Here is a 10,867-nt window from a genome sequence, read left to right as displayed (position 1 = left end):
TTTGGCTGTAATTCGTGTTCATATTTTAAAAAATGCTAAAAAAAGCAGTGTTTTTACATTTCATTGATTTTCTCGAAAACTATAATAGATAGAATGAATTTGGCTGTAATACGTGTTCAAAAAAATATGTAGATCTTAAGTATTTCATTGTTGCACTTATTAATTTTTATATAGCAGAACTTGTCAAGTTGCTGCGAGGATGGGTGACCGTTATGGTGCATAATAAAGGATTACGTTATCGAGGTGAGGAAGAGTGATGTAGTTTGGGTAACTGCGAGATTAATGTGATCTTGATTTCGGAAATCAATTGACTTTTCCGCCTCAGACTAGGAATTACAATAAAGTAGCAAACAAACCAGAAGTGACGATATTTAATTTGATCGGATATATAGTTATTTTTGTCTCTGAATAATAAAAAAACAATCTAGTGTTAATTAGCAGCGACGCTTAGAAATTATGATTTCATTTTATGGACCAATTATAATTTTAATTAATACATTTAAATGCAACACGCATTGATCGAGTTTCACGTTTAATTATGGGGTTGTACAACGGGCGCTATGGCGACGGCTGCAACGTTATGATTAATGATAGGCTGTTTGCAAGTTGCAATAGAACTGGCCGAGAGCTGCATATCGCAAATTAATAACACAAAATTGAAGGTGAGGGAATAAGAGCAGTCGGTTGAGAGTGATTCGTTGTGATCAGAAGTCTGCACAAAATAGGGGCTGCGGGTGGTCGGTTGTTGTGTTAAGGGAGTGTGTGTGTATGTTTGCGTACCTGTGTGCGTTTAGGAGGGTGGAGGGGTTTGGTTTTTGTCCACGGGACGGCGGCAGTTGGCGCTTACAAAACGCGTCCTCTTGCAAATGTTGCACGCCGAGTTATCGATTAATTTTCTGGCGTTATGTAAGGCCCTGCTTTCTATCCCCGTCTTTGTTCCTCTCTCTCTCTCTCTCTATATATATATATATCTATTCCCATCTCTCCATCCCACTGTATGTCTCTGCCATACTTACCATAAATTAGAAAAACGGAAAGACCTAGTTACAACAATTTGCACAGTTTTTCAGATTGTCTAAAAGCTTCAATGTGAATTATGTGATCGCAATCAATAATTGATGCTTAAATTCCATCTGAATTGATGCAGAGATTTGTAGTATTTCTACCGGTTACAACACTTTTCTGTACGTCATCGTTTTCAGCTGGGAGAAGAGAAAAGAATATGAGAGTGCGAGAGAAAGAACAGCTCGGGTTTTTATTTTTAAACCTGATCGACGAATCGAAATTGTGGCTCTCGCAGCCTCTTGTATTCCCTCTTTTTGTTAACTTTGACTCTCTTCTCATGCAAAACCTGCAGATTATTAAACGATATTTAATTATCTCTAAATGTTTCATCGTAAAAATGGTATGAAAAACTGAAATGAGACTGTAAGTATTTGAATTTCGTCGAACATTCATCAAATCGACGTGCTTATTTTACCTAACACGAAAACTGGTCACTTCTATTAAAAACTGTATAATAATCTAGGCTTCCTGGAATAATTTTGTAGTCGGTATTTCTGCAATTCATTCTATTAACTGGCAAGCCAATTAATTTCAAATTTATAGGGACATCAAGAACAAAACAAAATGACAAAGTTAAATTGCATTTCAAATAGTACGCGGAAGCGGTTTAAATTTTAATTAATTTCGACAGTGAATTCTACCCGATGTTGTTAACAATTGAGGAAATTATTTAAAGGAGGAAACACGTACATATGAATACAGAAAATCTGAAATTGTATTGAATTTCTATTATTACAAAGAGGGAGAGGGTTTGGGTTTGGTAAAATTTAACGTTCATCCATAATGAATATAAGAAAGTCGATGCGAAGAGAAAGAAATATTAATGAATGATGAACTGAATACAAACATTTAGATGTAAGATAGAAGGAATAGAAAGAAGTGGAAAGTTTAAACAATAAACGCACGTGCGCTGCAATTCCTATTGGATTCAACCTTTTAATTAGGTCTCAATAATTGATGGCAATTTTGCCTTGCCATTAGCGATTGAAAATCAATAGCTAAATTATTACCCTTCCTAAGCGGCCGTTAATCATAAATAAAAGAAGAAGGTGAAAAACGAACGGGAAAAAAAATGCACGAAAAGCCACGCCAAGCTAATCGTTATATCGATTCAAATATTTTGTTTTACAGAGAAGTGGCATTTCTTAATCCATTTATTTAATCTTACATCAGACAGGTTGAGTGAAGTGGTGATATGCTGATACCTGATGCGCGAGCATCAAACACTTCTCTCAAGAATTAACGTTGTTTTCAATAACTTTCAGCCTAACATTAGTACAATGAAATATACCCTCTATGATATTTTTTTTATTATGTCATAGTATATTTATTTATTTGCTTATACATTTGCTTTTTGGAAAACTTCCCAATTGAAGTTTTTACCATTATAATCTTCTGTAGTTTATTTAATTTATTAATACAATTCCAACTTCACCATACATTCCTAAATTCTTGAAACTGTACACTCATTCGAATTATGTGCAAATTATATGACATCTACATTAATCAAATAATTAAAAATGTAATATAACTCTTAACTTTCGTAGAAAGATTGTTGTGCGTGTATTACGTTCTGATGACGCAAATTCTCATAAGTGCAGATAAGAGGATTTGAATCATGTGCTTTTACCATTGATAATCGTACGTCGCTAATTTCAATGGTATCAGTCATGTAATAGCAATTTCGTTGTTTCTTGACATATGTCGAAATAATTTACGTCACTAGACCTAGTTTATCCTTATTATATCTGACGAGATACTATCGCATCTAATATAATTATATATTGTTATTATATTATCCAAGAGATAGTGTAAAACTGAATTAGTTTTATGATTCCAATTATTAGAGAATAATAATTGTATGAATAAATTAAGAAATTTCATATTCACGAAAGGCTGATTATATAAAAAAAAGAAGTGTAATGTGAATTTCTAGTAGATGTCAATTTGTTGAAACAGATAAACATAAGAGATAAGTGAGATAACACATTTTGCAAAAAAAATTCATCTCTTACTCTTTTTTTTTCTCATCTGCCTCACTTGCATTTGAAGTTCAAATTGAAAGTTTTCCTAGTTCAAATTATGTTTGAACAAAGATTGGGTACAATTCTCTAGCCCTTTTTAATATGCATAATATTAACGTGTAGGAAATGAAAATTGAATATCGCCTTGATTTCTATATCGTTTTCGGAGTTAATTTCCTGGGGCACGCATAGTATAGGATACTTGAATATTGATCCGGAATACTTAACAACCATTGTATACATTTCGCAAACCCGGAAGATAGACACGCTGTAAATTTAATATGAATAAATGCTGTGACCTTGGCTCGCCTTCCATCGATTATATAGGGCTTTAGGTTCACATATATTAAATAATCTTTAACATTCACCAAGAATTTCTTTGCAAATACATTTTAAGAATTGAAGATCAAAGGGAAACAGTTAGGAGTGTGGCTGTATATTTATATACAGGTAATCCCAGACTTACGAAGCTCTAACTTGTTACAAGGAGATATATATTGATAAAAAAAATTAAGTGTCCAAATTTTTGGAAGATCAGTTTTGTTGCATTTGTTTCGTTTTTTTTATTAAATAATTGTGATGTCTACATTGAAAAGTTTTTGTAAGTAAGTATTTTGTTCATTTTAATCTATTTTTTCAAATTTATGCACTCAAATTTACATATATCAAAGTAAAAACCATGATAAAGTGTGGTAAGATAAGTAAGTCATACCTGTATTTACAAGTTATTACATATTACAGTTGACACACTGTCTTACCGATAGTTAAGAAATACTGCACACGAATCATCTACTAAATTATTTATACATATCCCTACGTAATGGTACACAGCACACCACATCTTCAGAATGTTAGCATCGGGCAAAGACGAAGAATCTGGACTCGACTTTTTAAACAGTAGTTTGCACAAACTGCAATTGCAATAACTTGAAAGAATAATTAATAGAGTATTCGGTTTCGCAAAAATATCATGTTTGGTCCACATGATAAACTTAACGATTTGTTGTAAGAACTACAATGTTTAAAAGTACCAAATACAATAACATTTTCAATATAATTAAGTATAAAATTTATAACATACTATTGTTTCAGATGTAATTGTAATTCCGAGAAGGAAGTGAAAGTAAACAAATTCACACAATATGATGTCATCATATTAAGGTGCGAATGAATTACGTATACGTTGATGCCTCGACGTGCATTAGTATAAACTGCTCGAGTCGACATTGAAATTGATTCTGCACATTGATTGAACTAATAAAATCTGAATACCTTATTACATTTTCAATATATGCAATAAGTCAAGAAAGCGTAAAAGCGAGATCTCATTTAATTATTTAATTATATTTTAAATCCCTATTCAATTTAGTTTTATCATTCGTCAGAGCGTTTCCAAACGTTTTTGTAAAGATCTAAGAATTCAAGTATTTATCAATATTTATTTCAGCTAAAGACACTTAAATTATTTGAAATATTTTGTTAATTAAATTGAAATCAAGTGAAAATACCTAGAACCTAGGGCGTTGCCCAGTGGAACGCCCGATCAATATTGATTCAGCACATACATATACTTTGTTGACCTATACTCACTGCAAAAAGAAAATTACTTGATAAATGAAAACAGAAACGTCGAACAAATAAAACGGAAGTGGGTGACCTTGTGTTTTTTCATATATTTTCAATTCAATCAAGTTAATTGTTGTAAACATGAAATGAAGATTTAATTTTGGATGACGGGAAACGGGAAATTAGTCATACGATAGTATTATCGGGTTTAGTCATGTTGATTAATGAAACTGCCTTAGAATCAAAGCGATCAGACGGCCGGGTATTACATCGAAACGAGTAACAGAGTCTCGCAGGTCAATAGAGTCACGAGACAATTGACATCAATCATGTTGCCAGACGTAATTTGATAACGTCCAATTCGAATGTAATAAATACAAAGCCCATAGTGAAATGTCGAGGACTGCCGAACGACAGAAATGTAGTGTGGATAACCAGAAGAGAATATAAGGAATACAAAAAAAAAACATCAGGTTAAATCCTTTCAAACATTTAATTGAATGAAAACTATGGTTTATTACGTTTAATATTTTTATCCAAAGTTATTTTACCTCTTGCAAAAATCTAATATTTGTCAAGTTTCAACTATATAGTAATATGATTGATTACATATAATATCATTTTTCAATTAAACTTTTGCGCATTTTCATCAGTGATCACGTAGCGAATGATCATTATAAATACAGATAACCTAACTTAAAAGACATGATTCATATACTTATATCTATGTTATGAATACCTCCGGTTTTGCAATACATTGCAGTCCTCTCGACTATATATTATGATGATTAAATGATGTTAGATTTAAGTTGGGTCGTTAATCTCAACTGATTTCAGTAATCGATGAAGAAGTTTTCTAATACTAAGTAAAAACTATATACATTCGCTTCTCTGTTATTATTTCATCTTTGTGTATTGTATCTATATTGTATTTTGAAGTAAATTCATGTAAGTTTCAATTAATTCTACAAATCTTTTGCGCCCTCATTTATTTAGTACTACGATACTAAATTTAAATTATATAATACAACCATCGGCTTGGAAATTGTACGTGTATCAATATTATTGCTGAATATGAGCCACCATAGGGAACACCATATTTACGATGATATATAAGGCGCTTGATCACTGCTCCGCCTTCTCCCTGGCCTTCGCAAGGATTGCCTGCAGCTCGCTGCTTCTAAAAGTTTTATACTGAAACATAAAGTAACATTGTTAATAAATATATTTGTTTTATTTTCTTTATATCAAAGTATGTATTATTAGAGTAAAGAAAATATATTGTTTACATATTAATATCACTTTTTGAGAAAATATCTCTAAATACGTCTGACGTTATATTGAATCCTTGACTCAATATATTGAACGTAATAGATTAGATTAGATATATAGGTGGCAAATAATCGAACAAATAGGATCCAATTTCAGCTATAATTCATTTCGCAGAGCGAAATAAGAAATTAAATCATTGTTGAGATTATTGGCATTCCTAGACGTTGACCTGTATAAATGCACCTGCTTCTTCTGTGCTCCTGATATAGAACTTAATGTGTAGTGAAATTGCTTCGCATTAAGATTTCAATGATTTCATATCAATAAACAATAGCAAACAAATTAAATTCGTATCTTTTTTAAATTAATAACAATAACTTTAACTATGTTGTAATGTATTTTACTTACTTGACAAACGGATTTCTGGATATTAAGTTGGGATACAAGACGTTTCCCCTCCTCGGAGATCTTTTCAAGGTGGTCTCTATTCATGCCAAGGATTTCGTGGCCAGCGGTGCCCTTGAAAACCTTTTGGATTTTATCAGAAAATCCCTTAGCCTGTAGCCACATCTGCACCTCATCGGGATTGGATTTTTGTGTTATATAAACTTCCGGCGTCTGTTTTATATCGATATCCTTCCGCTTGCGCTCCCTAAGCAGCGGCAAGATCATGCTCAGTTCCTCTTGCATAGTTTGCTCGCCAGGTTTCTTGTCAACGGGTTTGGGAATACGTTTAAGGGTAGGTGTTGGAGTAATGGGCGTCTGAGGCGGCGGTGGTGGCGGTGGCGCAGGGACTGAATCTACTAGTCACAGTTTACATAATAATAATGTATCTACCTGTATGGGATTATTATTATAATGCAGTAATATAAAGCAACAATCGGACTAGGTCGGAGGTGTACGCCAAAACATACAAAAACCAAATAACAAGACAACACAAACATTATTTTATTTTATTTCATACGTGATAATATAAATATATTTTGTTTACAATGTTAGTTAGAAATGTATTAAACTTATTATAGTAAACAATACAGCAGAACATAATTTCCTACGGTCTTCTAAACGTTCTTTCTTTCCCGTTTCTAGTTTTCATTCTTATTATTTTATTCATTACGAAACTAAATTGGTTATTCGAAGAATATAGTAAGAATAGTGATGTAAGTTACTTGTTTTCACTTCTCTTTTTAGTTTTTTTTTTGTTTCTACAATTATTTCGTTCCGAGTATTTTTTTTTTTGAGCGGTGCCAAATTCTATTAAACTTAAATATACATACAGTACAACAATATACACGGACACAAAAACAAGCGATTATATATTTTACCCAAATTATTCAGCACCCCCAGAATAGTTCGAGACGAGGCGGGATTAGACGTGACAAGAAGAGATGATACGAGACGAGACGTGACGTGACGACACACTAGAAATAGCGGAATTCACCCTTCTTACCTATACGCTCCATCCGGACGATATCTGCAGGAGCAGCGGCGACCACGTGAGGATGGTCTCCTTGTCCTTCAATGAATCTATCAGAGGCGGATTCCTACACGAGGATTAAATAAATAATTACTACAGAACAGTTTAAGCTCATCTACAACATACTGGTCGATTCTGGGAGTAGATGGGATTGTTGAAAATACCCGTTTGGTAATTGACTTTGGAGACGATGGTGTGCGGAACGTGAGCGACTTGACCATGGTAGTTGCGAGCTTTCCACCATTTCCTGCTATCATCTAAAATCTGTGAAAAATATTTGCTACATGTATACATTTAATAAAATCAACAACTATTAAGACTCGAATATATGCGGAATTTTGGAATTTCTAAAATTACTACAATCGAAAATTTTCTGTGGAGAATTTCTGTAACGCTTGTCTGTAGTCATTAAGAACCGTTACATGTAGAATGCAATATAATTATATAATATGAAAAGTGATTAAGAACTTTGTGATATCGAACTGACTGTTACCTCTAAATATTCCCCTCTGACAACAGAGAGCTCTTTGTCATTGTTTGCCGTTCTTGGGTAAGTGACTTGCACGACTATTGCGTGCTTCTTATTTAATTTGTCAAGCCACTTTTCCTGCTCTCTTTTGAAATCCTCAGCACCGTTTCTTTCAATGGAATCGGCGCTTATATCACTTCGGGAGGCGCTCATGTTGGGATCGTGGTCGAGGTCCTTTTGCGGATCGTTGCTCCTATTATCATACATGAATGTATTTTCCTGGGAGGGCTCGTAATCGTTGAAATCGTAGTCGTGGGAGTCGCGATGTTTATCGGGCTCGAGTTCATCAACGACGGGATAGTCAGGCGACCACTTATCCAGGAATACGGGATGATAAGCGCTTACGTGTCCTTTCCACTCATCTCTGGGGAAATAAAATGTAAGCAACGGTTCCGACGATATATATGTAATTAAATTACCTTGGCGTGAACCATGCATTGCCAAGTGAGTGCCAAAGTTCGGTTTCTTTGCTGGTGACGCAGTTGTTAAGCAGATTAATAGCTTCCCTGGTCAAGAGAGGCGAAACAATCTTTTGCGGTAGATGGCGATCAAAGTACGTATCATGAGAGGCTTCCACGATGAGAGCCAACGGGGTAAAGAGGAAGTGAACCAGCTCTGGTGCATTTGGGTCGTGGATGTGAGCTTTCAATTTAGCCAGCAAATTGAAAGAAAGCTTGAACTTCTGGAAGATATCGAAGAACTCCTTTTCGGCTGGCGGTTTCGTACGCATAGTGAGCATGCCATCACCATTATCGCTCTTCTTCCCCTTGCGAGTCCTTCGCCGACGCTCCAGCTCTCTTGAGGCAGCGGCTGCATGCTGCAATCTAGCAATGAACTTCTCTATGTCATCGAAACAGTGATTCAGTACAGTGACATCCCTCTCGTACTGCTCGCTCGTTGTCGAGCTGTTGTCATCATTATTAGTTGTCAATTCGGAAGTCAATTCAGATTCGCGATATTCGCGAGACAAGCTAATAACATGCTGAGGCGCAGGTTTATAGGACGGCGGCGGATTACTGCTCTTCCTGTGCCGCGTTATATACTTTCCTCGCTGCATGTCTTTCAAATCCTCAACCAAATCCTGCGCGGATATGCTTTGACACTAAAGAAAAGTAAAAGATTATAAATAAAACATAATCAGTAAACTCGCTCTCTTCAAAACCGTCTATAACGTACTTGGAATATATGCATTTCTGGTGGGTAGCTTGGATTGGAGTTGGATACGATGAAAACCAAGATGTTGTTGTACATTTCTATGGGATCCTGGGTGGCGAACGCCGTAGGCTCCTGTATCGACTTGCCTGGGAACCTCTCCATGACCGACTAAAATAGCAAAACCATGTCAAATGTCTACTCCACCACTAGGTATCCATCCAATATATACCCCGGTTTCGTAATCCATAATGAGTACCCAGGAGCGATCCAAGCACAGCTGCATCTTCTGCGACCAAATTCCATTAGATTTTTCCAGCTGGAGGAGCTTCCGCATGCCGTCAGTTGGATATTGGGTTTCTTTGTTGACCGTGAATGTTGCCAAATGCTCCATGAGATAGGTCGGCTTATCTCCGTCGTCCGGGTTCCTGTCATCTCCTCTGTCCAAATCCCTCTCGTCGCCGGAATAACCGTTCGGATGATACGCCATTATTTCCAAAAATTCCACTTACTGCATACAATAAACCTGTATATACATATATAGAGAGTGACAGTTCATGGATCTACTTGCCTACAGTCGGAATACTAATTTGAGAACACGAAAATGTAATGACGGAAATTCGTTAATTAAACCATAAATTAAGGTCAATATAAACACGTCAAATAAAAAATCCGCACTAATTGGCGTCTAATATCGAACTGAAATGAATTCAACAATTACAAATAAGAAGGCTGATAAAAGCGATAATGAAATAATAAAATCAATTAGTTGATAAACAAAATTGCATGATTTACACACACGTATATATTGATGATAAGCATGGTGAACCTTGTTCCAAAAAAAAATACATTTTTAAAGCTCCCATATCGCTTGTGTACGATAGTATAGGTATGTTTGTGAGAAAATATAGAAAGCGCGCATTTTTTTTTTCTTTTATACATTTCGTCGATGTTTTAGAAGCTTCCCAGAGATTTTCGCTGCCGCAAGGTTGTCCATTGTTGAAAAACATAAGAAAACATGTCATTTTCATTCTCAGCCACACCTTTGCCATACTGGTATGCGAGGAATGTGAGCAATCCGTAACTTTCTTACGATTACTTTTACGGGCAAATGGCGTTTCGATTGATGGGGTGCGCGGGTAGACGCACCAAAATGATATAAAAATGATTTATTGATTGCCCATTCCTAGCTATTAACATCTGTAGTTTTTTTAGTTAGACTGCATAAATAATCCGTGAGTCATCATCATCATCAACAATCGACCATCATTTACAATAAATATAAATCCACGGATAAGTGCAATTTTTTGGGCTTCGTGCGCTGGGAAACGGTGCTATTGCTCTTCGAAAATGCATAATGAATAAGCCACGGTGGCTTCCATAACACAAAACTTACTTAAGTGCAGGTACAGTAATGCAAATTGTATGAACCCGATGGATGCTTTCTTGTAGCGAACCATAAAACTACCAACAAATATTTACCCACCTGATCGATGCTCAAATCATTGACATGTTTACTTAGTTTCCTTAGTTGCAATAACACATTTTCATCACCACGGTTTATAGCACTGCGACTTTTTTTTCCGTTCGACTCGCGATTCCACAGGTGCTCAACTACCTGACAGGTACTTATGTTAACGCATGCGTTATACATCTAACAGGTATATGAAGGCGGTACTAACAATATCTTTCTCTTTATTATCATCATCATCATCAATGCATTTAAAATTCAAATAATGGAAGAATTTAAAACGTTACTCCGTGAATAAATAGAACGCCAAC

General features: G+C 35.2%; 1 protein-coding gene across 4 annotated transcripts; it reads right to left on the bottom strand.

The window, feature by feature from the left end:
- Window positions 1–5,134: 5,134 nt before the first annotated feature.
- On the bottom strand, window positions 5,135–10,723 carry LOC108557614 (epidermal growth factor receptor kinase substrate 8-like). Of its 4 annotated transcripts, none has more exons than XM_017914209.1 (9): window positions 10,572–10,723; window positions 9,318–9,611; window positions 9,110–9,256; window positions 8,353–9,035; window positions 7,898–8,297; window positions 7,531–7,668; window positions 7,378–7,471; window positions 6,336–6,730; window positions 5,135–5,849 (listed from the first exon to the last, which is right to left on the bottom strand). In XM_017914209.1, the coding sequence occupies exons 2-9, from the start codon at window positions 9,573–9,575 to the stop codon at window positions 5,781–5,783; spliced, it is 2,184 nt and encodes a 727-aa protein (XP_017769698.1). In that variant the 5' UTR covers window positions 9,576–9,611; window positions 10,572–10,723; the 3' UTR covers window positions 5,135–5,780. The 4 variants fall into 4 exon arrangements, with proteins under 4 accessions (XP_017769698.1, XP_017769701.1, XP_017769700.1 ...); XM_017914212.1 differs by having other exon boundaries at window positions 6,336–6,727; XM_017914211.1 differs by having other exon boundaries at window positions 9,318–9,596.
- Window positions 10,724–10,867: the final 144 nt, after the last annotated feature.

The sequence above is a fragment of the Nicrophorus vespilloides genome, unplaced genomic scaffold (genome assembly GCF_001412225.1).
Source record: "Nicrophorus vespilloides isolate i.1.1-1 unplaced genomic scaffold, Nicve_v1.0, whole genome shotgun sequence".
In the NCBI taxonomy this organism is placed as follows: domain Eukaryota; kingdom Metazoa; phylum Arthropoda; class Insecta; order Coleoptera; family Silphidae; genus Nicrophorus; species Nicrophorus vespilloides.
This window is presented reverse-complemented; position numbering and strand designations above follow the sequence as displayed.

Excerpts from the sequence above, each read along its gene's own strand:
- LOC108557614 (XM_017914209.1), bottom strand. The coding sequence starts at position 9,575 with ATGGCGTATCATCCGAACGGTTATTCCGGCGACGAGAGGGATTTGGAC. Across the intron at positions 7,472-7,530 it reads TCTACTCCCAGAATCGACCA|GAATCCGCCTCTGATAGATT; the intron begins GTATGTTGTAGA and ends ATCCTCGTGTAG. Across the intron at positions 6,731-7,377 it reads CGTCCGGATGGAGCGTATAG|TAGATTCAGTCCCTGCGCCA; the intron begins GTAAGAAGGGTG and ends AACTGTGACTAG.